General features: G+C 35.7%; 3 protein-coding genes and 1 pseudogene across 3 annotated transcripts; 2 read left to right on the forward strand and 2 right to left on the reverse strand.

The window, feature by feature from the left end:
- The first annotated feature begins 1,516 nt into the window (after positions 1 to 1,516).
- On the forward strand, positions 1,517 to 4,129 carry LOC107768996 (putative UDP-glucuronate:xylan alpha-glucuronosyltransferase 4; annotated as a pseudogene).
- A 2,843-nt stretch (positions 4,130 to 6,972) lies between these two features.
- LOC107769003 (putative UDP-glucuronate:xylan alpha-glucuronosyltransferase 4) lies at positions 6,973 to 10,081 on the forward strand. The gene is made up of 2 exons (XM_016588181.2): positions 6,973 to 7,705; positions 8,990 to 10,081. Exons 1-2 carry the CDS (start codon positions 6,973 to 6,975, stop codon positions 9,904 to 9,906), a joined length of 1,650 nt encoding a protein of 549 aa, XP_016443667.1. The 3' UTR covers positions 9,907 to 10,081.
- Positions 10,082 to 10,495: 414 nt separating this feature from the next.
- LOC107769015 (mitogen-activated protein kinase kinase kinase NPK1-like) lies at positions 10,496 to 18,377 on the reverse strand. Its single transcript, XM_016588191.2, has 17 exons — positions 17,887 to 18,377; positions 17,711 to 17,752; positions 17,102 to 17,167; positions 16,917 to 17,027; positions 16,746 to 16,826; positions 16,595 to 16,672; positions 16,428 to 16,510; positions 15,220 to 15,301; positions 15,004 to 15,104; positions 14,624 to 14,663; positions 14,476 to 14,535; positions 14,349 to 14,398; positions 13,470 to 13,668; positions 13,157 to 13,381; positions 12,744 to 13,057; positions 12,595 to 12,662; positions 10,496 to 11,072 (listed from the first exon to the last, which is right to left on the reverse strand). The coding sequence occupies exons 1-17, from the start codon at positions 18,184 to 18,186 to the stop codon at positions 10,969 to 10,971; spliced, it is 2,004 nt and encodes a 667-aa protein (XP_016443677.1). The 5' UTR covers positions 18,187 to 18,377; the 3' UTR covers positions 10,496 to 10,968.
- A 669-nt stretch (positions 18,378 to 19,046) lies between these two features.
- LOC107769024 (kinesin-like protein KIN-14S) lies at positions 19,047 to 24,251 on the reverse strand. The gene is made up of 12 exons (XM_016588202.2): positions 24,110 to 24,251; positions 23,921 to 24,010; positions 23,144 to 23,274; positions 22,954 to 23,053; positions 22,575 to 22,868; positions 22,187 to 22,466; positions 21,328 to 21,489; positions 20,944 to 21,159; positions 20,822 to 20,859; positions 20,399 to 20,562; positions 20,201 to 20,314; positions 19,047 to 20,067 (listed from the first exon to the last, which is right to left on the reverse strand). Exons 1-12 carry the CDS (start codon positions 24,114 to 24,116, stop codon positions 19,363 to 19,365), a joined length of 2,301 nt encoding a protein of 766 aa, XP_016443688.2. The 5' UTR covers positions 24,117 to 24,251; the 3' UTR covers positions 19,047 to 19,362.
- Positions 24,252 to 25,023: the final 772 nt, after the last annotated feature.

Below are 25,023 nucleotides of genomic sequence, written 5' to 3' on the forward strand. Positions count from 1 at the left end.
TCGGTTATATACAACTACAATATCATATAACTTAAATATATTTTTATACAATAGTATTGTTCAACTTTCATACAATAGTTAAATAAAAAAAATATATAAAAACAACAGAATACAATTTTTCTACAATTTTACTACAATGTCGTAAATATAATGTACATGTCGTAAATACAACTACAATATCATATAACTTAAATATATTTTTTATACAATAGTATTCAACTTCTTCGAGTTTCAATCTGAAATTTAGCCAAAATCAAGTCTAATCTTCACCAAAACACCCTCAAAATTGAGATATAAACTCAAAACCATATTCTCAATTGTTTGCAACAATACCTAATCCAAATAAATAATGATTTTTGAAAACCCAAATTCGAAATGGCTGTCAATAGTGGAATGACTGTTCTCTTTTCCTTTGCTTTACATTACTGAAATTAGGGATTAAGAGATAGACAGAGACATAGAGAGAATTCTCAATTCTTTGCAACAACATCCAATTCAAACAAATAATGTTTTTTGAAAACCCAAATTCGAATTTAACGCTTCAAAGCTTTTTAATGGTTACGTTGTCAATGGTAGAATCGTGAGTGAGTGCAAGATACGTGGGGGAGGGGTAGGATGTGGAGAGAGAAACGTGTGGGGTGGGGGTGGAAGATATGTTATAGTTATTTTAGGACACTAACTATTATCATTAATTCCTTTAAAATATACATAAATGGTAATTAGGTATACGTACAAAATATAATTATAGTAAAACTTGAGTAGGGAGGGTAATATAGTTTCATGTAGCATATATGAATGCAAAAATTCCTATATAGTACTACTGCGTATATGTATTTCGGTGTATAGCAACACACAATAATATGCAGATTTCAGTTAATATGCAGGTCAACGTTTTGAAAAGGTTTATGTGAGGCATGTCACAGTGAAGCATCTTAATGCGGTTGAACTTATTTTGCTCAATTTGTGAATTTTAATTTTAAAACAATTAATCCTGAGTATAATGAGTCACAAACTAACCAAATTATGGAAGGAAAAACAAATATCACAACAATTAGATTTGAGAAATCCAGTATTAGATGAAAGAATTCACATTGTCAGAGTAACTTCCTATAAAATTATGAAACCCCAATAAACTTCTTCCCACCTAATAAATACCAACCACAAAAATCAAAAACAAAAAAACCTTTATCCACCAAATGCATGAAACAATTTCCATATAATACTTTGTCCGGCCTTGAGAAGGATAAATGTCCATTTACGGGTTCCAACCAATGGTGATAAACAAAAAAGAATCATGTTGACTAATCCGTTAATTAATTAAAAATCTAGAATGTAACTAATGTGAACGTGCGTCCCTGCACTGCCCACCAAACGTTAACTCTTTCGATGGTCTTGAATTTTTCTCCTCCAAATTTTTTTCTATAAAAACAAAACACTGGAACTAATAAATTTAGTACAAAACTTGTGTATATAACAAAGCAATAAACCACAAAGACGTGGTAACCTGCAAAAGACAATGGCATCGTCTAAGCCAATATCCTTTACATTTTCTCTCATATTTCTCTCCCTCTTCCTCCTCTACCTAACTCTAACTTGCAGACTGAGACAAAAACAACGTGAACTTCCAATCTCCCTCCTAGAAAAACCAACAACTTTATTTATACAAAATAATTTGCCTATGCAATATGTCACTAGACAACCTAAATGGTTTCGACTTTTGCAAGACGAAATCAAGGACAAAACACTAAAAATCGGCCTCGTAAACTTTAATGATGACTCGTTTTTCGACTACGTTGGATTGCATGGGGCAGAAAATGTGGAGACATTCGACGTGAAATTTCCTAGAGTTTCGGATAAAATTAAGTGGAAAGACTTGTTTCCAGAATGGATTGATGAAGATGAGGTTTCAGCCAAGCCTACGTGCCCAGAAATACCAATGCCGGTTTTCGAGAAGTACGAGGAACTGGATGTTGTTATTGCAAAGGTTCCATGTAAAAAAGCAGGGTTCGGTTTTAGGGATGTTTTTAGGTTACAAGTTAACTTGGTGGTGGCTAACTTGTTGGTAAGAAGTGGTGGGAGTTGGAATAATAATAATAAACGGCCGCCGTATGCAGTGTTTATCGGCGATTGTGGGCCAATGTGGGAGATTTTCCGATGTGAAGACATGTTGTTGCATGAAGAGAATTTGTGGGTTTATAAGCCTGAGTTGAAAAGGCTGAAGCAAAAAATTCTTATACCTGTTGGTAGTTGTCAGCTTGCTCGTCCATTTCCAGAACAAGGTGAATTATTTTTTCTTCTTCTAATTTGATGTGATCTTATTTGACTGGACACATAGTTTATAGTTTAAGAGAGAATGCAATACTTTTGAAACTTGTAATAGAAAAACAAGACACACATTTGTTTAGTTTATAAATAATCTCATCAAGGATAAAATAAAATTTTTAAAATTAAATTGTTTCATGTATAAAAAGATATCATGTTTTCTGTGACAAAAATAAAAAGAAAATTGTGCCACATCAATTGGGACAGAGTTTTTTTCTTTTAGTTTGATTGTATTTGAATTTTGAATAATTTTAGCTTGACTTCTTAAAGAATTTTACTGAATTAGCAGCAAAGCAAATTTTGTACTCTATCTCAGAGAGAAAAAACTGCATATTTTATTTTAACTAACTAGTCATCAATAATCCAAAAATTCATAACCAGAGCACAAGCAAGTTCGGTATGGGTTCTCAATTTATTAGTTTTATCTGCTTTTACATTTCTCGATTTGCTCGTTTGGTGGTTAAGATTGCTGTTGGGTATGAATTCTCGATTCGTAATTCATCTATAGAAAGTACGTTGAGAAAAATACCGACAATCAAATATGCCAAAACGTTACATCAAGAAAATTTTATTAGAAAATCATGTTACATATATTTGGAATATCAAATACGTCTTTTCTTAGAAGACATTTTTGTCAAGCCGAGTACTAACCAAGGGGGGGAAAAAAAGATGATACTTTTAATCACTTTTACCTGATAGTTACATGTAAAGTGATATTTTTTGTAAATATTTACACCATCTGTGTATAAAAGTTAAAGTCTTGTTTAATAATTAACATGCAGGGCAGTTAGCAATGGACGAAATAAGAGAAGCTTATGTGACAGTTCTCCATTCCTCAGAAGCCTATGTTTGTGGAGCAATAGCTTTGGCACAAAGCATCATTCAAACTAACTCTACTAGAGACCTTGTGCTCTTAGCAGATGACTCAATTTCTCCAAAATCCCTTCTTGGCCTTAGATCAGCAGGCTGGAAAATCAAGAAAATCAAAAGAATAAGAAGTCCACATGCTGAGAAAAATGCATATAATGAATGGAATTACAGCAAGCTCAGAATATGGCAACTCAGCGAATACGATAAAGTCATATTCATCGATTCAGATTTCGTGGTTTTTAGAAACATCGATCAATTCTTTTCGTATCCAGATCTATCAGCTGCTGGAAATGATGGTTACATTTTCAATTCGGGTGTTATGATCATAGAACCATCAAAATGCAAGTTCCAAAATTTAATGAACAAAAGGTTTGAAGTAGGTTCATATAATGGGGGTGATCAAGGCTTTTTAAATGAAATGTTTGTGTGGTGGCATAGGTGGCCTAGTAAATTAAATGCTCTCAAGATTTTTGGGAACTCGAGTCATCGCGACCTTCGCGATGATTCGTATACTGTACATTATTTGGGATTAAAGCCATGGATGTGTTACGAAGACTATGATTGTAATTGGGATAAGGTGGAATCTCAAATTTTTGCGAGTGATTCAGCACATGAGAGGTGGTGGAAAGTGTACAAGAAAATGGCTGTTGAGCTTAGGCAATATTGTGCATTGACCCCAGAAATGAATGCAAGGATAATTAAGTGGAGGGGAAGAGCCAAGAAAGCTAAATTTTCAAATGGGCATTGGAGGATTGAAGTGAAAGATCCAAGAAAGCATGAAGACTTTCCTATTGATTTATTATTTGATAATTAGTCTAACAAGAGATTCAGATCATGTATACTAACAATTTCCCTTTTAGTATTTTGCAATATGTTATATTTCTAGCATGATAGGATCTCCATTTGGTTACAATATTTCTATTACAGTCTCTCTTTCAATTAGCCTAATGTATATATGTATTTATTAGGGGTAGATCTCTAATTTTTGCAAGTGCAAATTCTGTGCTTCATTTATTGTTAGATTCAGTGATGTGTGTATTTCGTTATCTCTGTTCCTATTTTCTTGTCCTAAGTACACTGGGAATGACTTTCATGTTTATGGCACATGTGTTTCTCCAAATGTTTACTAATCTTCGAAATTTTAAAAGAAGAATTAACCTTTATAGCCCCCTAAAATAGCCGATGGATGTATAGATATATAATATATGTATAACAATATATAAAAGTGTATAATCTATATACTGGCTAAAATATAAACAGTAAATTCGACATGCTATTTGCGTAAAGAGCCCCAAATTTTTAAGAGGTTTCTAACTCCGCGTAATTTGAAGCGTTTTTGTTAGCAGAAAAAGACTCAACTTATCTACTGTATTGGACATTTTATTTTGACATTGAAATACTCACAATAAAAGTTTATGTTTTTTTTGGTTATAAAAGCTGAGATATTATAAATACTTAATATGCATCATTACGAAATAAGGCGCCATTTGTGGCCCTATTGTCCAAATGATAGCAGTTTATGTTAGTTCTTTATCTCTTGAATGTGCAATGAACTTATATTAGGTCTAGGGACATCTCGCCTTGTAAATTATTGAGAAATTTTCATAAAGTACCATATTTTAGTAGTAATTTGCCATTTATAAATATCATTTGCTATATTACGGATTATAGATATCTTTTATGTGGTTATAAGATGTATTTGATGTATTTAAGCTACTGTATTCATGAATACAGTAGCAAAAAATAGGCGTGAATCAGGGAAGTCCAGCTAATCAGTTGTTGTATTTGAGTGTATTCGACTGTATTCATGGAGTAAAACATGGGATTACAGCTGGACAGATTATTGTATTCGACTGTATTCACGGCGTGAAATAGGGGATTACACTATTTTTAAAATGGAAAGTGAATCAATTAACATAATAGACTCCTAATATAACTCAACAAACTCAATTATAACACACAAAATTTGTATTTTCAGTTATAAAAAAGATTCTCAGCCGGAAAATACCCCAAAAACATAGCAATCTTCAGAGAAATTATATAATACATCTGAATACATAAATTGTATTAATTAAAAAAAAATATGAATACATTCATGGCATATAACGAGATAGTGAATACAATGAAATACATAGAATACAGCGGGATACACTGAAATACAATGAGAAAAAAAAGACAATGAATACAATGAAATACATTGAAATGGTATCTATAGATGTCTAATTACTACTAAAATAGCTCCAGTCTCCCTGAACCATCTACGAGCTCGGTTAACTTTTGTGAAGCACCAGCTAATGTCTCCTCACTTTTGCAGAACGCAGATCTGATATACCTCATGTGGTAGGTAATAGCAGTCGAAGAAAAGTCCTCTAATTTTGACGAATTGGTATGGAAGAATACACGGCCTGGTACAGCCACCACCCCAGCTTGTTTAATCAATTCCTCCACAAAATCAACCTGGAATGCCTTGAGGTGATCACTACCACAATTTAAACATATAAAGAACGCCAAAATAAAATGTTTTTGTCAAGTTCTTACAGGCCAACCGAAAAAAGAAGTTCTTACAGACCACACTGAGACGTAAAAGCTTTATCCAAAGTATGAACCTATTGTTGGTACAACCGGCCGGCAATAATCACTCGATGTAAGCAACCCCACTTCCAACCGAGAGGTTGTGAGTTCGAGTCTCCCCAAGAGCAAGGTGGAAAGTTCTTGGAGGGAAGGATGTCGGGGGTCTATTTGGAAACAGTCTCTCTACCCTAGGGTAGGGGTAAGGTCTGCGTACACACTACCCTCCCCAGACCTCACTAAGTGGGATTATACTAGGTTGTTGTTGTTGTTGTTATTGTTGTTGTTGTTGTACTACTCCGATCCAAAATTCGTAAAGAGCCAGTGGAAGGAGGAGGAGATATGAAATTTTAATGGGATGGGGGAAGAGAATAGGATGTATCAAAATAGAAAGAGAAAGAAAAAAGTGTAACTGATTAGCGTATTCAGTGGCTTAGGGCTAGGAGATAACCAAAATTAAATATTTGCTATAAACCTTAAAAGGTATCTATAGAGTATAATTTTTTAAAATGGTATTTATTAAAATAAATAAGGTGTTAACATTTGCTATAGGAGGTAAAAATTCCTAAATTATTTGGCAGTGAGAAATGGATTTGGGGGCCTCCAAGTAGATGGATAGGTTGGCTTATCAAAATGGATAATAAATCGGTTGGTTAAGATGGGCTAAACAATTAGTTAAAAATAAATTTCCTTATTATGGCTATATCTAATATATCAAACAAAAAAAAAGTATTTTCTTAAAAATATTTTCACAATTTTTCTTATGCATCGATTTGGGCATATTTAATTTAATTATCCTACTTCAACACCCAACTCATCTCACGTTAAAAAGATCTACCAACTAATTATGACCCATGAAATGGGATATATTCATTAGCACGCCTCCAATTGTATGACGCTATAAGATCAATATGGAAAACAAATTTAAAATGGAAGCATATATCGCATCACATGTGATAACATTAAAATGAGAATTAATTAGTGTGGAAAACAACCATAAAACATTTTGATCACAAGCAGTGCTGATATGGTCTAACACAGTCTTGTATGGTTTGGATATATCTAAAGGCAAGCAATTGAAAGTTCACTGCATTTTACTTTAATTTTCGTGAATGCAAATAACTTTTCTTTCCTTTAAATTAATTTCCTTATTTAGGGGTAAATTCAATTACAAATACACCTCACATATTCAAATGAATCAAAAATTGAAAAATGGGTTCCAAGTCTTCCCATTCAAAACCAAAGCTTTTCACCCTTTCAATAATCTCTTTTTTCATAGTCTTCGTTTACCTAAGTATATCACACAGCCCTAAACGCCATGAAACCATAATCCACACCTTACACAATCAGAAACAACCAACAGAAATCTTTCCTAGGCATGTCACAAGGCCTAGTTGGTACAAATATCTCGAAAATGAAACCAAGAATACAAAGTTCAAAATCGGACTAGTCAACTTGCATGGAACCAACGTTGAAGTCAAAGATCTACACGACGAAGCAGAACTAGTGAACGTTCATTTTCGTCGTGTAAATCAAAGTGTCACGTGGAAGGACTTATTCCCAGAATGGATCGATGAAAATGTACCTCAGAAATCATCACAATGTCCTGAAATTCCCATGCCAGAGCTTGACGAATATGCAGATTTGGATGTGGTTTTAGCTAGGGTTCCTTGTGCAAATGCAACCAATGTGTTTAGGTTACAAGTGAACCTAGTCGTGGCTAATCTTTTAGTAAAAAATGGATGGGGTTTTCGCGATATTTCACGTGAAATGTACGTTGTTTTCGTAGGACCATGTAGTCCTATGCTTGAGATTTTCAGGTGTGATGATCAAATATGGTATGAAGGAAATGCATGGATTTACAAGCCTGATTTGAGAAGACTGAAGCAGAAAGTTCTCTTACCAGTTGGAACTTGCCAACTTGCCAGTCCATTTGCTGAATCAGGTACGTCCAAATATCTTGAAAATTTTCATGTATAACAGTGTATATCGAATAGAATGTATGTCGGATAGAAAAAGTAAATAGTGAATCCAGCCGGTTATAACTTCTATTTTTGGATAAATTAATTAGGAGCAAATGTAACAACTTTAAGATTACGGAAAAATGGAAATACTATGCAGGAAACTGATTATATCTTTTATATTATGGTGCATTTCCTTGTTTGAAGCATATCATTTTGTACTTTGAATGTATGTATATATAGATGGTACGGTATATTCTGAAACAATTGACCACATGCGTTGTTTGGGAATATGTTGGCTTCTTTAATAAGCAGTATATAAATGCACCAGCAATCTTGATAGAGAAAAGTTGCTAGATATAGAAAATGAATGTTTCTTTCATTAATCCTTCATTTAGAAGGCAATATTAGGAGGAGCAATTTGGAATTTTTTTCATGTTGCCTTTACAAGGCAGCAAAGGATTAGTTTGGATCTTCGACAACATCTTGTAGCTAAAATTCTTAGGTAGACATAATTATTTAATGACATTGACATACATATCACTTTAGAGAGTATCAACATCCATTGATGGTGGAGCCAACTAAAGTCTTAAATCTTTAAGGGCTATGACTTTTTTCAGCATTCCACCAAATAATTCGATAAATTTCACATGTTTAATTTGCATCTGTAAGTGATCAAGATAATTTAACGTTCACTTTTTTTTTTTCGTTTGCATTTGTTTTATAGTTTGGCAAGGAATGAATTCTCAACTAAATTAAGTACGTTTATCCAAGTGTCTATACAGCAATCTGAACCCAGGTGCTTCGAATCTAGAATAAGATATTATGGAAATGAATCAATGGTGGTAAACAACTTCCTAAAAGGATTAAATGAAATCACTAAATTTAATTCAGTTATTCTCCTAGTAATAATATTTAGTACATCCCCCATTCCCTGCGTCAGTGTAATCCAATAGAGTCCCATATATAGGCCGAGAAAAGAAAGGGTCAAAAATGGAACTAACGTCTCACCTTCTTCAAATCTGAGTTTTAGCAAAAAAGAAGATGAGGGTTATTTCAAGGTTATATATATATATATATATATATATATATATATATAAGTTTTCTCTTTTTTTATTATCCTTGGGAGAACAAACACATTTTGAACAATCGAAATAAAAAGTTTTATTAGTACCTAACTACTTGGGACAAGATAAGTATTTCATTTACTTTTTCTCCTTACATTTTAAGGATTTCACCTCATTCATTTACCTTGGTTGAAATAATAGGTCAAGAAGAATGGAGAAAATATACTTCGTCCGATAGTAACAAAAAGCCAAGAGAGGCTTACGTGACTGTTCTTCACTCCTCAGAATCATATGTTTGTGGAGCAATAGCTCTAGCACAAAGCATCATCTTATCCAACTCCACAAAAGACCTTATTCTCCTCGTTGATAACTCAATATCACACGAAAGCCTCAATGCTCTCAAACTAGCAGGATGGAAGATCAAAGTCATAGAAAGAATAAGAAATCCTCATGCAAAAAGAGGCACGTACAATGAATGGAACTACAGCAAGCTTCGAATATGGCAGCTAGTAGAATATGATAAACTCATATTCGTAGACTCCGACTTTCTTTTCTTCAAGAATATTGATCCTTTCTTCATGTTTCCTCAGTTATCAGCAGCTGGAAACTGTAGGCATGTGTTCAACTCAGGGATCATGATAATCGAGCCATCGGAGTGTACTTTCAAAACCCTAATGGAAAAAACCCTCACTATAGTTTCATACAATGGAGGTGATCAAGGGTTTTTGAATGAGGTTTTTTCTTGGTGGCATAGGTGGCCTGCTAAACTGAATTATCTCAAAAATTTCCAGACAGATGAACGTAGGAAATATGAATATCCTGAGGATGCATATGCAATGCATTACTTAGGTTTGAAGCCATGGATGTGTTACAAAGATTATGACTGCAATTGGGATGTTTTGGAATATAGGGATTTTCCAAATGATCGAATTCATGCAAAATGGTGGCAAGTATATGACTTGATGCCTAAGGAGCTTCAGAAGTTTTGTTATTTAACTCCAGATATGGATACAAGGATAAGATTGGAGAGACAGGAGGCTAAGGCTGCTAATTTTTCTGATGGGCATTGGAAAATCCAAGTTAAGGACCCAAGAAGACTTTCCGATTCCGACATTTGATTAAATATCACTCCTATTTCCTTTTTGTTTCTCTTCAAAAGAATTTCTTTGTTGCTTCTTGTTGTATTATTTTTCCCTCGATCTATTATCATTAAATAGTAAATGTCAAACTTACCACTTCTATGTCAAGGATGAAATTGGTCGAGATTGGGAAATTTTACTTTTGTAATTGCTAAAAAAATGTACTTTTAGTTTTGGATAATGAAACAAAAACAGATTACATCGTGTGCCATTCTTTCTTAAAAAGTGGTTCAACCATTTTTTACTTCAGATAGTAGTAGGAGGTAAACGGAAAATTATGACTAGCACGAGTAGCAATTGAGTCCAATTTAATCAATTAAGGTTCAGGACAGTCTAATTTTTGGTATTAAGCACGTGTACTTTAACCTAGGGATCAATATGGACACGCTAGCACACCTAAAATATTAAATATCAAATAATTCAAACATAATGATCGCAAGGAATTGTGTACTTTAGTTTTCATTTCGGTGTAAAGAACCAGTGCATGATGCAGAATCAATAGAATCCATACAAGGCTAGATTTGGGATAATTTGTCTTTTGCTCTCGACATATATAAGACCTCAGTGCTGGATCAATAAAACTTTACATTTCAAAAGAAAAGATCAGATAAATGCACTCGGAACAACCATAAGTTTCAAACAAATTACATATGCACTTCAATATGACCAGAAACATATCCTAACAGGAAAGTGGAACAGGACATATTGGTGGCTACAATCTGGCATACCTATCCTGATTGCCCTACATGAAGGAATTTTACAACTCAAGAACATACAATAAACTCTGCTCCTCTTTCCTTGAAAAGGAGAAAAAGAAAAATATAAGGAAAAATTTGAAAGTAGGATCAATCCCTGAGTGGTAACATATCGTTTTGTTGCTGGCTTGTGAGGTAGAAGCAAACCACAGCACATGGATCAATCCTGTGACTAGATTTTTTCGACATCTTTTTCCCCAAGTGTGGGTAACATATACAGTAAAGAGGTTTCATAGAAGTGGGGGAAAACCTCTTGATCTATGAATGCGGATACAGAAATATACAATCATTTTCCTGGAGATGCAAACCTTGAACGCTCTCTCTGTCGATTCAAAGCTCGATCCTTGGGAGAAGATGTTTTCCCCCCCACACCTGCTTGACGCATCATTTCTGCAACCAATGCACCCAGTTTGTAGTTAGGATCTTCTACCATTCAGAACCAGGAAAGTGGCTCCAAAAATTTCTCTCCAACAAGTTGTATTAGATTCAACTGTAATTCCACTTTAACAAAAGAACAGTGAAGCTAAAGATTAAGCAAGCTCACTTTGGGGGATAAACTAGTTAGCATTTAGCTCTGGAATTAAACCCAACGCCTTACAGTAAATAACAGCAGCCATTCAAAGATGACATAATCTGCAAGTGTTCTAGTCTGATGCAGCAGCACTGTTCGTAGGGACAAAGACACTCCCACATTTGACCATTAATAACTAGGAATTGACAGTGTTTACACAAGGTTGGTATCAAGAACCTACCAGAATTGGTCTCATTAAAAGTCCCCATGCTTCTTGCAGAAAAATCTGCAGAACTAAGAGGGTTGGGGGCTCCAGTTTCATGATTTCTAAGCACTTTAAGCTAGGATCAGTTCTTATAACCTTTTGGATAATGTCTGCAACTTCTCTAAGAAAATCTGTACTCTCTACAAGCATAAAATTTGAGAAAATGTTAAAAAATACAGGATTACAGGTCCCTCAGGCACCAGGCTTCACAAGATATTCTTATATTCAGCAATAAACCAGCTTCTTTGCACTGCAGAACAAAGTGTCAGGCAGGAAAGAATATTTATGACTCCTACGATGGGTTTAAAAGCATGATTTCCAAGTTCTCAGTGTAACTGGATAACAGCCCTAAGGGAATGAAGTGATGAATATCCAACTGCCAGAAATATTTAAACAATTTAACTAGCGATGTTTTAACTTTTAAATAGAACATCTGTTTAATAATTTCTAAGGGCGATTAGAACTTCCAAATATAGCGATCTTTCTACAGGGAAAAAAATTACAAGAATTGTGGGTTTCATGAGACTATCTAATAGATAAATAATAATTTACAGCAACAAAGAGTCTGTTTGGGTTCGCTGATTAAAAGTGACTGAGAAGTATTAGGTGTTCAAAAGCAGTGCTGAAGAAGATTTTATAAATGAGCAGTTACGAGTTTGGATAGAAGTGTTAAAACTAATACTACAATTAATGTATTTGGCAAAAAAATGCTGAACAATTTTTTGTTTAATTTACTTTACTGTCCTTAAAACTATTTACAGAAGTACTAGACTACAACTACAACTATGCCTCAGTCCCAAACAACTTGGGGTGGGCAATATGGACCCTCACTTCTTTTATTATGATCAACTCATATCATCATGGAAAAATATAATTTAAAATATCTTTACATGGAAAAGGACGAATGGTGGAATTGATTGGAGAGGAAACTTGGTTTTGTTTTGAGAACATGGCGGATCAAGTTTTTATCCTGCTTGAAAGCAAGAAAACGTTATACTATTAATCTACATCAGCAAAAGAGGAAACCTATATATACAGAATTGGCAATACAGAAGAACCATGCATGAGTTCGTGCACAGGAGCAGAGTGAGGGAAGAGCATTGATCAAAAAATCATATGGAGAAGCAAAGATCTACCTCGCTTTCTTTCAAGCTCTTGGTCAAGCTCTTCCTTCCACTTCCTCTGAATCTCACTAAAACTTGCACTACAAACAGAGTAATATATCTTCAAATTACAGAAACCAAAAAGAAAATCAAGACAAAAGAAAGTTGATCTACAAACTTACATTGGACTATTTGATTGCCTCCGCTCATTAGATTGCGGTGAACTGTCATCATAGTCTTGGTTGCTTCCACTGCCAATGCATGATGTTCGCCTGTTGCTGCTCCCAGGGCTTGCACTATTGATGATATCAACTCCTGTAGACGGGCTTCCAATAGGAACCCTACTTGGTGACCTACTTTTCGGGGGTAATTTCAAGTATTTTGGAGTGGTTTCATCGATTGCAGTCTCAGCCAACTGTGGAGAGTATGAAGGATTCAAACTGTTGTTATAGTACTCTTCATACAGAGGTGTCTGCAGTTTCTTCAATTCAAGAGCCTATACAGAAATAAAAGGATACACTTTAAATGCAAAGATAGAAATATGTAAGAATAACTTCTGCATAGAGCAATGTCAAGCAACACGAGAAGTGGGAACCTTTTCATCCAGGAAGGCTCTGATTTTAGACTCAGTAAGCTCATCCTCATCTTCTGATATGGAAGGACCACAAAAAACTGCAGAATTGTTGTTAGGCGAGACTGAAATCCCATCACCTATGCCACCTTCCTGATTGCTAACTATATTTGCATTCCCTTGTTGTGATTGAGTCATGCCATAATCACAGTTCCAATCATCAGAGGGCTCAGAGATGGGATTGAAACTCTACTTGACATGACGATATAGAGGAAATCAACTCCAGTGTAATATATATGCTTTAGCAACAAAAGCAGCAAGCAGAGACGCTTAATACCTTATTGAAGTCATCCACCGTCTTAGCAGTGCTTAACTTCGTTCCTCCACCCAAGAAAAAATTATCAGTATCGTCAATCTGACACATATCATCATCACTACTGTTTCCTCTCCACTTATGTCCGGTCTCCGACAAGGTACATGCATTTTCTGTTGAGATATTCAAGGTACCCAAGTTGCAGATGTCTATTGAACCAGCACTGATTGTCATTCAATCAACAAGGTATTAGACAGAGTTACTGAATAGTCCATATAATCTACAAAGAAATGTATAATCCATATTGTCCCTTGGAAATGCAGCCAAAAGCTATTTCACAAGTAGATAAACACAGGTTTCTAATTTGAAGGTCAAACTCTAGAGGCTTTCTTTGTCGCACTCTTCAATGCAATGCATATGTTATCAATTTATTTATCATTTCATATCCTAAATACCAAACGAATATAGTAGAACGAAAGAAAAAGATCTGTATAAGCATTAACAATTAGTTGGGATAATTTTAGCCATGCTACTAAGTTACTTTAGGGCCAATATTTTTAGGAGTCTTTTAGTCCTGCAAGAGATATATGCCGGTAGAAAATATAAAGATCTTCAGTTGAGTACTTTTTATTTTTAATATTAATTTTATTTTATATAATACTGGACAGAGATGAGCTTAAATGGAGTAACATTGACAGTAAGGATTAATATAGCCAACCCCAACTTGCTTGGATTGAGGCGTAGTTGTTATATTACAAATCAAAGGATTTCAAAATTTCTCTGTCTGTTGACATTAGCATTTAGGTAGTGAAATCGTAGCTTTGATTCTTATTAGGACTTTGGGATTATTTGTTGATGCAAATGCTACCGTCGATGCTAGAATAAAGCCTTTAGAGCACTTACACGCTTTTTCCATTATGCCCATTTGAATCAGAATGAGCTTGAGATTTGCCCTATCAGTAAATGAATTTCAGAAAGTAAGTGCTTGAGTAATATTAACTATATTACCAATTGACGTAGATAAACTGACCATCATGGAATTAGAACCATCAGGAGGAGATAGTTGTGCTTCACCAGTGACAAATGGATGCTACATGTGAAGCCAAGAATGAACATATTATTACATTGTACAAGAGAGACAAAACGATAACAGATTGTCATAGGTCAAATCAAATCACCTGTAACAACTCACTAGCTGATAGTCTTAACTCTGGTTCCCTGCGTGCCATATCTTAATGTCATTAATGGTGTAAGTAGGGATAACTATAACAGATAAAATACCAAACCAAGGATGACAAGAGATCAGCACTATATCTACTGGTTACACTATGAATCCAGAAAGAGTCAATCAAACATCAGAGACTTGGCAAAGAAGGAAATCATACAAAACTATATTCTCTCCAATTGAATATCATCTCTATATGCTGTCATGTCTATGTCTACTACGAAGATCAAAGCGCATGGTGCTGTGAAGTGTGAACTAAATGGTTTTGGCCTCAATATTTATTGTGCTATTATTGGACTTTGATTGGGGTCAGATACAGCGACGACTACATACTTTTGTAAGCATTTCAGCAGAAAGTCTTTTGCTTCAACAGACAGATGTTCAGGGATCGGAGGATGAGCTTTTGTTGTCCCAATATAGAAGAGCGCAGCAACCTAAAACAAACACAGCATCAGTGCAAAGAATGAGTGGTCCCGCAGATAGTAACCAGTTCATAAATGCCAAAAGAAATATAAAAAGAATTAAACAAGACCTGCATGAAATGTATACCTCTTGATACTGTTGGCTCCAGGGTGGCTTGCCAGTAGTCATCTCTATTACAGTACATCCTACGCTCCATATATCAGCAGAGCTGAAATTCAAATACAAGGACATAATAATTACCAGCAGAACTTATGCTGAAGTGATCAATTCAAGGAATATGCTGCAAGGCTAATAGAACCAGAACCATACATCTAGTCAAAAACAATAATTGCTTTTTCACCGAGAAACTCCTCTTTCCATCAGAAAGTTTTGTTCTACTATAAAGAGACTAGGACTTGATTGAGAGGCTGAAATATTAACTTAATTTTTTTATGACGGTAGTGTCCGAGCGAATTTGTGTGCACCTAGACTATTCCACTTGGCACTTGCTACCTCCTAACAGCATAGGTATCGGATAACTCTGACTACCAAGACTTGAGTTGATGGGAAAATTCACCTAGTGTTTTTTTGTCTCATCTGGAATTTAACCTTGAGCACGACTTTTTTGGTGATTAATAAAGACATTAAAGTTGGAAATATCCAGAGTATGATAAGAAGTAAGGTGCCATGGAGCTTGAAAGCATGTTCATAGCTCAGGAGGGTGGCAAAGTTTCAGAAAACTAATCAGCATATGAACCGGATAAGGAATGAAAACAAAAGATGGTAGACATGAATGCTTAACACCAGAAAACTTATGACACAGTGAGGGCCATTATGATTGAAGAAGCAAAACAAGATAAAGTTTACAAAAAGGTGTGACAATTCGAAAAAAAATCTGGATGATTCTTCTAAAATAGAGAGAGGCGGAAAGATTTTTTAAAAAATGAAAAATGGAAGTTAAAGTAACATAGATAAGGTAATTGTTTCTCTGTCAGAGAGAAGAAACTGTTAGGCTCATCATAAAGAAACAACTGAGAACATTTGTCTGGGCACAAGAGAGCACTAACTCAATTTCACGAATCACAATTAAATTTGCAGCAATTAAGCATGGTCAATTATGACCAGAATTAATGAGTTGATCTTATGCTTATAGTGTCTAATTAAAATCAAGAATTAAGACTCATTGTGAAACCAAAAGTGCACTTCCAAGTAATCAGCAAAACAAACAAAATGTGGGCTCAAACTAGAAATAAGAACCATTAAAGTGATACAACAGATAGGTAACATACTGCAATCTAGATCAAACAAGAAAATAAGCTACAGATTTATCAATACAATGCTGTAATTGTTCTTACAAGCTATGACCGGTTTGGCGAATGACCTCAGGAGCCATCCAGTATGGTGTGCCCTTCATGGACTTGGCGCCTGATATAGTAGCCTATTGTGAACATGTTTCATCAATATCCTCTTCATTACATCCAAACTAAATCAAATACAGATCGATAATGGATGGTAGACATACCAGTTCGACAACCTTCTTTGATGCCCCAAAGTCAGCCAGCTTTATGCAACCTTTGTTATCAACAAGGATATTGGCCCCCTGAATCCAAATTAGTAAACGAGATTATTGTTGGTCATACTTCGATAGCAAGAAAAGAAAGGAAAAATGATACCTTAATATCTCTATGCATGATTCCATTCTTGTGAAGATAATCCAGCCCTAGGAGCAATTGCTTAGTGTACGTTCTTATAACCTACTAGGGAAGATAGTCTTAGATAGAGACATCCAGTAAGAAGGATCATACATCAAAAGAGGATGGAAAATAAGACCGTAAATGACTTACTGGCTCAGGGAAAGATCCAAATTTGCCTAAAAGGGATGATATCGATCCACCAGGTACGAATTCCAGCAGAATATTCAATGTGTCTTCTTCTCTCACAGTTCCAAGATATCTCTAACAACGCAATATAGCAACTGAGTATTTCAGGGACAACAATTCCCCAGAAAGGAGATCAAGGATTTACTTACAACAATATGTGGATGCGAGAGATTCTTGAGAAGCTTGACTTCCTCCTCAAGCTCTTTAACGTGGGACTATTCAGGACAATCAAGAATCCAGAAGAATGGATCAGACAGTAGCTAACTATAAACTAATAATCTCAAAAATTTAGATATACAGCAGTCTTCAGAAGTCTTTAAGCGCCTCAGATTCAATATAACAACCTTCCATTTAACATAGATGTCGCAGAAACATTTCCCTTTACACAATGTCAGTTGTTACAAGCAAACAAATTAATAGCTAAAGAACTGAAGTCCCATTCATCAATGGACGGCGTACACAAGAAAAGTTAAAGGGCACATGCTCCAACTAAACATAAGTACAGCAGCAGGGAACTACGATAAGAGGGAAGCTTCATTCTATTAAAATGCGACTATTCTAGCAGGCTTTTAACATCATAAGAGAAGCAGATTAAAGTTTGTATAATCAAACAATAGCAACAATCTAACTGATTAAAGTTTTGTTTCTTCGAAAACTTCAATTCAGGCAGTCAATGCAACCAAATATTCATGGAATGAGTGATTATATCATTGTAAGTCGTGAACAAAACAAAAAGTATCTCAATCGCCATTTCCAACCTGAGCTTTCTCCTTTGAAGCACCGTTCGCAGCTATCAAAACCTGAAGAGAAAATATCATAAATCGGAAACACTTTCAGAATCACTCTTAAAAAAAGGCAAAATACCTAATAATTCACTAAGATAAACAAAATTGGAACTCCAAAACCTAAAAAAAAGTAGTACACAGGTAAAGACCTGCTTGACGGCGAGAAGTTCACCAGAATCGAGATTCATTCCCATATAAACCTGTCCAAAAGCGCCACATCCAATCATCTCACCTTTTCTCCACCGGATAGGCCGGGGAGCCGCATCACCTTCATCTTTAACGGCTTTTGGTGAGGGCAACGCCGGCGGAGGAGGCGACAGCTTAGAGAAAACTCTGGAGTTCCGGATGCAGGAATTGATCTTCTCAACTAGATTACCGTCATCTCCACCGTCGGCAGTCGGTGTTCGGAACACCAGTGATCGCCGAACTGATCCAAAAATATCTTGCATCTGATTTTTTGAGTGAAGGAATTTGAAAGTTCTAGGGTTTTATGGAAGAGAAAAGGAAGAGTCAGTTCATCTCTTTGAATTTACTCTGCTTTTTTTTTCACAGTGCAATGATGGAGACGAGTTAGAGAGAGAATTTTGGAGTGGAAACAGAATGAATTTGTGGTTTCTTCTTTTCATATACGATCGTTACTGTAGAGAGAGAGAAGAGGGAAAAAGGTTATTGGCAATTCCTTTTGAAAATAATGGAATAAGAGTTAATTACAAATACACCCCTCTAATTCTTTATGATCTCTATTTTTATTATTACCTCTATTTTATCAATAAATAAAATCATTGATTTTCCTTCGATAGTTAAATTCTTTGAAAAAATTATCTAATATTACATTAATGAAGTACTGGAGGGAGCCGACACTAGGCAATAGATATTAGCCTCGATTTTGCAGGTGAGTAAAAGATGTTGCACAATAATATGAAAAACGCGACAACATAAATCTACTAGTTTTATTGTCAAATTTTTATTTCATTGTTGAATTGATTAATGCCTCTAGGGGTTTTTTTTTATGGTACCAATTGAATTTTACCGCTGGATTTGAAAATCCAAGCAGTTTATGTTTGTGTTTTTCAGTATCCTGCTAAGTAAAATGTTGTCCCTTGTCGAAATGTAGGCACCATTAGTACTTGAGGAAAACCCAACAGCAATTAATTCCAATAATTGTGCTACCCCCGATCCATTTAAGACGATAATTTTCCTTTAAATTCAACAATCTGATCCCCTTCTTTTGATCTTGTACTAGGCGTATTTAAGGCCACAATAAGCTCGGTAAATTCGAACTATAAAAAATACTCACTTGTGTAAGTGTGTTTAATAAATAGTACCCACTTTTCCTTTACTTGCATTTTCCAAATTATATAAATAATTCTCTTTTACCAAAGTGCACTAAAAGCTCCTTTTGTATGTGCTTAGATCTTAATTAATGCAGGAAGGCATTTTTTCAAGGAATAGGTGTGCTAAGACAGGAGCTACAAATCGAGTAAAGTACAATGGTCAGGTCAATCAGCAAATCATATGGCTAAAGTTTTCCCTTCTAAAAGTAAGCAAGACGCATACACGGTGCAAATAAAATCAAGGAGGGGATTGTATGAACTTTCTACCATCATTAAGAAGAGAGGGACTTCCTATTGCCTACTTCTCATGGCCTTCATCTTCAGAGGACTCCACACAATTTGCTTCTTTATTGCAACAACTGTTGGATGCTTGGGCCTCCATGAACCTGCTTGTGAAGGAGGACTTCCCATGAATTTACTGCTTTGTTTGGAAACAATCGGGGTTGCCTCTCTGGGTGTAGAAACCGATGTTTCCTTTTCTTGTGCTATTGGAGAAAGCACTCTTGATGTCTGCCACATTCTTTGTGTATCCCAGACAAATGATTTCTGACCGAGACGGTTATTCCTTGGCCGAGCAGCAGAGCCATTGAAAGTTGATAAGTTAGACTCGGGGCGAAGGGTTGCAATAGAAGCCCGCCTTTTGGGCTGCAAAACCTGCTTTGTTCCTTGAGGTGATGGTCTAACTACAGCAATAGATCCTCGCCTTGGTTTCAAAATAGCAGTTGTCGTTGATGAGCTTGCTAAATTTTCCTTGCCACATGATGGCACAAATGACTTCCTAGCTTTTGCTGGACGAGGAAGAGGGGATGGCGGGGGCAAAAAATTGCTGGTTCTTGTTCTTAGTGGCAATCTCAGTGCTTTTGAAGGAGCCAGTGGTGGTTTCTTCTCTGTTATGATCTTCTGTGATTGGCTTAAAGAAACTCCAGGGAAAGCGTTGCTTTCTTGCTTTAGACGTGTTCTCCTCTCGTCTGCCAATTGGTTTTCAAGATCACGAACCTGTTGTGAAATTGAAAAGCTCAGCTCTTTTAGAGTTTTTCGGAAAAGATTAGACATTTACACTGTTAAATGTGACACTCCCAGATAGATTTAAGAAACTCCATTGGAAGAAAGAAGCTAATTTCTTTCCTACCTTGTCCTGAAGATTTCTACATGTCTGTTCTCTGTTAGCAAGTTTCAGCTGCAGAAACTGCAAATTGTCCTGCAATTTTTTGGTTTCCTTCTCATCTTGCTTGGCTTTTTCTGCCTGTTGATGAGCATCACAGTATTAGCTGAACAACATTTTAGTGGAAACGTATGTTCATTGAAAGAGGTGTTTGTTTATAACTACCAGTAGTTTATGCTTCATCAGCTCTACAAGGTCTGTCTGTTTGCGAGCAGGGCCATGTTCAACTCCTCGGACTCGACTTGCAAAATTCAAAGAGCATAGAGTTTCTCCCAAATCTGTCGTACTAGGGCTGATTTGGACAAACATGACCGCCTTGCAATCTCCTCCTGCATTTCAGGTTACAGCAATGGAAAAGTTGTATGTTTTAGAGAAGTGGGAGAAAATATATATCTTCCCCCGTTGGGAAGATATAGCATGAGATATTTTGGTTAATTTAAGAAAATGATTAACAATCATGTTGAGGGGATTAATTTGCTGTTTCATCAGGTTGATTTGGAATTTAAACTGATGGCTTAATATTTTTAAGGTTCACAAAATTCAGAATTATCTAATAAGTGATGTTACAGATGCTTTAAAGAGTCTTACCCAGAGAACTCTGCAGCATATGAGTGAGCTTTGAATTCCTGTTGTGCAGAGGGGACCAATGTTATCTTAAAGGAAAAATAGTAATAAGTGGTTGTCACATGCACAAATGAAAGGAGAAATACCTATATGGAATGTGAGCTGTCTTAGAGGCTAGTGCAGAAATGACATCCCCAAGTGCAGACAATGACTTGTTTATGAACTGTGACTCTTTCAACCTCTCACCTTCAACTGCTATCCGTCCCACGCGCTCACTGCCAGCTAGGTCAACAAGCCAAAGGTGGCTCCTAGTCCTCTGGCCGTTAATCAAGTTGTCCCCCACAACAGTCACCCGCAGTAAGCTAAGTTAAAAGTGACAAAGAAAGTGTGATTCTTCATTGGTGAAACCAAATAGCGGATAGTAAAACTAAATTCTTTGAAATTTGCCTAAACTAAGGCATCGGCAGGAGAAATGTAAAGGAAGAGAGGAAAGAAGAATGTGAATCCAGAGTAAAAGCTGTTAATCATACCAGTGAGAACGGCTGCTAAGCTCGTTAGCACTAGTCGATCCAACAGATCTAGCCCGGCTTCCAGACTTGAGAAGTTCCCATACTTCATCTGTACCATATACACGAGCTTCCACAAGTCCTGGAACTTCCTGAGTTCCCTCTGCCGATTGTTTAATCTCCAACCTGTTTAATGTTTAAATATAAAGTCATTTCTTCAAAATACATACACAGAGACACACGTAGATATTCTCTTTCTTTAATCGATTCTGGCTCACTAAACTATAATCACTGGTACTGCGAGCCAATTTACTAGTATTTTCTCCGAGCTGAGCCCTTATGATCATTTATCTAAAGCACTGTTCCTAATTCCATCTTGCAAAGTAACTTTATTATGAAGACTGTTTTTGATTATATAAAAAAGAAGCACTATTCCTAATTCCATCTTACAGAGTAACTTTAATGAATTATGAAGACTGTTTTTGATTATATAAAAGTGCATAAAACATAACTAACCGAGTCTATATCGTGTTTTTAGGAGAAAGGCTTTTCTTTAAAAGATACTATTCGCCTGACTTTAGCTACTGTGAAAGAATATATACTAATGAGATCATTTTTGAAGTTCTTATATTAATGAAACTTGTTACTATTAGTCAATTATTTTGAACACTTTCCAGAAACAGTTTTTACAGTTCAAAATATCCCCATTGAGATCTCCAAATCTAGCACATACATTTACTTTGGTATCTTTTTACATTGTGGTGAGAGAATATATGCCAACCCAGAATGATGTTCTTATCTAGCCATAACCAGCATTATGGTCTTAACTGTCAAAGCTTGAAAGCACAACCAAGCCAGTAAAATGAAGAGCTTAGGAACTTACTTCTTAGCTGGTTGATTTGAGTTCTCTATCAGGAGGTCTCTTATCTTCTCATTATAAACCTCTAACATGCTGACGGACAACTCATATTTCATGATACTGCTTCTCTCACTAGATAAGCTAAATAGCTTCTCTAAAGTCCGGTAGTTGACTCCTCTATTTTCTGGTGTCCCCTCCATGGTGAACGTCTTCCCCGTCCCAGTTTGTCCATAGGCAAATATGCAGACATTATATCCATCCAAAACAGAGGTCACAATGGGCATAGTTTGAGCAAAGACGGCATCTGCATTAGAAAATTACAGAGTTTAGAAGTCAAATTGCAACAAGCTATAGAAAAATCCCTTACAAAAGAATCTTGGATATGCACATCAAATCACAGATACCGACTTACCTTGGTTGTCCTCAGGTTTGAACACATAATCAAACTTAAACTGCTTTTTAGAGGAACCTGCACAGATCTGCAGTTCATTTTCATGAGATGGATCAAATTCGACCACCGATGTTGATCCATTTGCAATTTCATCTGAATTTAAAGGTCTACATCTACAGAAGACCCTGATATTTCCTTTGAGCTCGATCACTTCATTGTATAGACGTTTTCTTTCAGTACACTCCTCCAGATACTTCTTCTTCAGTAGTTCACACTCGTCATCATACTTCTTTTTTAGAAGTTCATGTTGGACACCTGATATTGCCAAAGAGACCACAAATAGATCAGAATTGATAGAGCACAACTGCATAAAAGACCAGTTATGAGATGTTCTTCATACTCATGTGCTGAAGAGCGTTAGAGGCTTCAGAACCAGGAAAAGAGTCCACACTCATGCCCTTGACTTCATTACGTAATGCTGCCTGTTCTTTCCTCAAGTCCTAAAAACAAGTAATAGATATGAATAATATTAATACTCGTTATATCTCCATTAAAACATACACTTTAGAAGGAAATAGTTAACATCTTACGAGCACTTTGTTTCTAAGATCTTCAATCTTTGTAAGAATTGGAAGAGTATGCTCTTGAGATGAACATACTTCTGCAGTAGAATGTGAACCATTACTCTCATCTGCTGACTCAGAAATTCTGTCGACTTTAACTGAACCAATTCAAGAGACAAAAATTCAACAAATGTAAGAGGCAAAGCCTATCAACTGAGAATGTCTACACTACAGACCAGCAGCTCACTTTATAGCTTTAAGTGGAATCAGGGACTCATCTCTTGAAATCGTCATTGTGAAAAGATAGTTAAATTCAGAAGCAAAGTCTACTACATTTGTAACTCACAATCCAGGACGGCAAATCAGGCATAACAAAATTCTGCCCGAATTCAGCCATCCTAACTTTTCCACATTCATTAAATAACAAGGAGGCAACTAATTAGCTATTTCTTCACAGTTCCTAACTGTTTCTTGAGTAGCAAAAACAAAGAACAATGCTGCACTCTACACAACAGCTAATTTTTATTTTTATTTTTTGTTATTCCCATCACTGATCACACAGAGAAAAGTAGAGAATCAAACTATTGACATAGTCATGTATAAAACAATTACAGAACATGGACATAAATCTGAAGCTACATTTTTTTTAAAATACAAGTTTAGCAAATTCATAAAAATAGGTTTAAACATAATATACAAAGCGTCCCATTCTTGAATAAAATTCACAAGAGAAACTATTACATAAAAAATAAATTAGAAAAATTCCACAAAAGAATCAAAAGGAGGTAAAAAGAGAAAACGAACCCCCATTTGGAATGGGTGAAGCCTTCAAATTGTCCCCAGAAATGGTGACTGCTTGATCAAAATTGTCGCATAGCTTTTCTAGGGTTCGAACTGAAAAGAAAAAAAGAAACACAGAATTTTGAAATTTTATAAACATATAGATCTCACTAAGGAATTTGTACGAAAGAAAGAAAGAGAGAGAAAAAGCACCGTCCATTGTGAGGATATCAGCAACTGTGAAATCAGTAAAGATGAAGAAGTAGTATGAGGAGGAGAAGATTTGCAGAAATGGAGTGATGAATTGGGGAGAGAGAAATGGGAGAATGTGGAGAGAGAGATTTGGGATTTTGATTCTTCAACGGTCTACAATAGGGTTTGAATTTTTTATGGTAGGATTCTCAAGTTTTTTGAATTATTGGATCAATCTGGGCCGTCGGATTTATGGGGAGCTTCCTTTAATGGCTTCATCTCCTCAAGGAGCGTCCAGATGACGGGTCAAACCGGACTCAATCCGGATCTATCCGTTATTTCGAATTTACTACTAAAATTACACTACTCTATATGTAGGGGAAAAAATGATATATGTGATGAAAACAATAGAAGAAGAAGAAGAACAATATTGGAGAGAAAGAGAGAGTAATTCTTATTGAATTTTGGGATAATTTATAATGGGGTAAGACCCCTTTATTTAATAATACACATGTTTAATAATACGCCTTTTGGTTGCCTCGTTAAAAATCTTGCAAGAAAAACTTAGTGAGACAAAACCTTGTAAGGAAAAAAGAGTACAACACGTTTTAAGCTTCCCCTAATGAGAGCATCAATTCACATCATTGAGCCTTCGCATCCCAGTCTTGTGTACTAATTTCTTGAAAGTTGACGTCGGTAGAGATTTGGTGAACAAATCAGTCATATTATCACTTGAACGAATCTGTTGCACACTGATATCACCATTCTTTTGAAGATCATGTGTGAAAAATAACTTTGGTGAAATGTGCTTTGTCTTATCTCCTTTTATGAATCCTCCTTTCAATTGGGCTATGCATGCTGCTTTATCTTCATACAAAATCGTGGGTAGTTTGTCATATTTCAAACCACATTTGTCTCGAATAAGATGTATTATA

Source organism: Nicotiana tabacum, chromosome 7, assembly GCF_000715075.1.
Source record: "Nicotiana tabacum cultivar K326 chromosome 7, ASM71507v2, whole genome shotgun sequence".
NCBI classification, from domain to species: Eukaryota; Viridiplantae; Streptophyta; class Magnoliopsida; order Solanales; family Solanaceae; genus Nicotiana; species Nicotiana tabacum.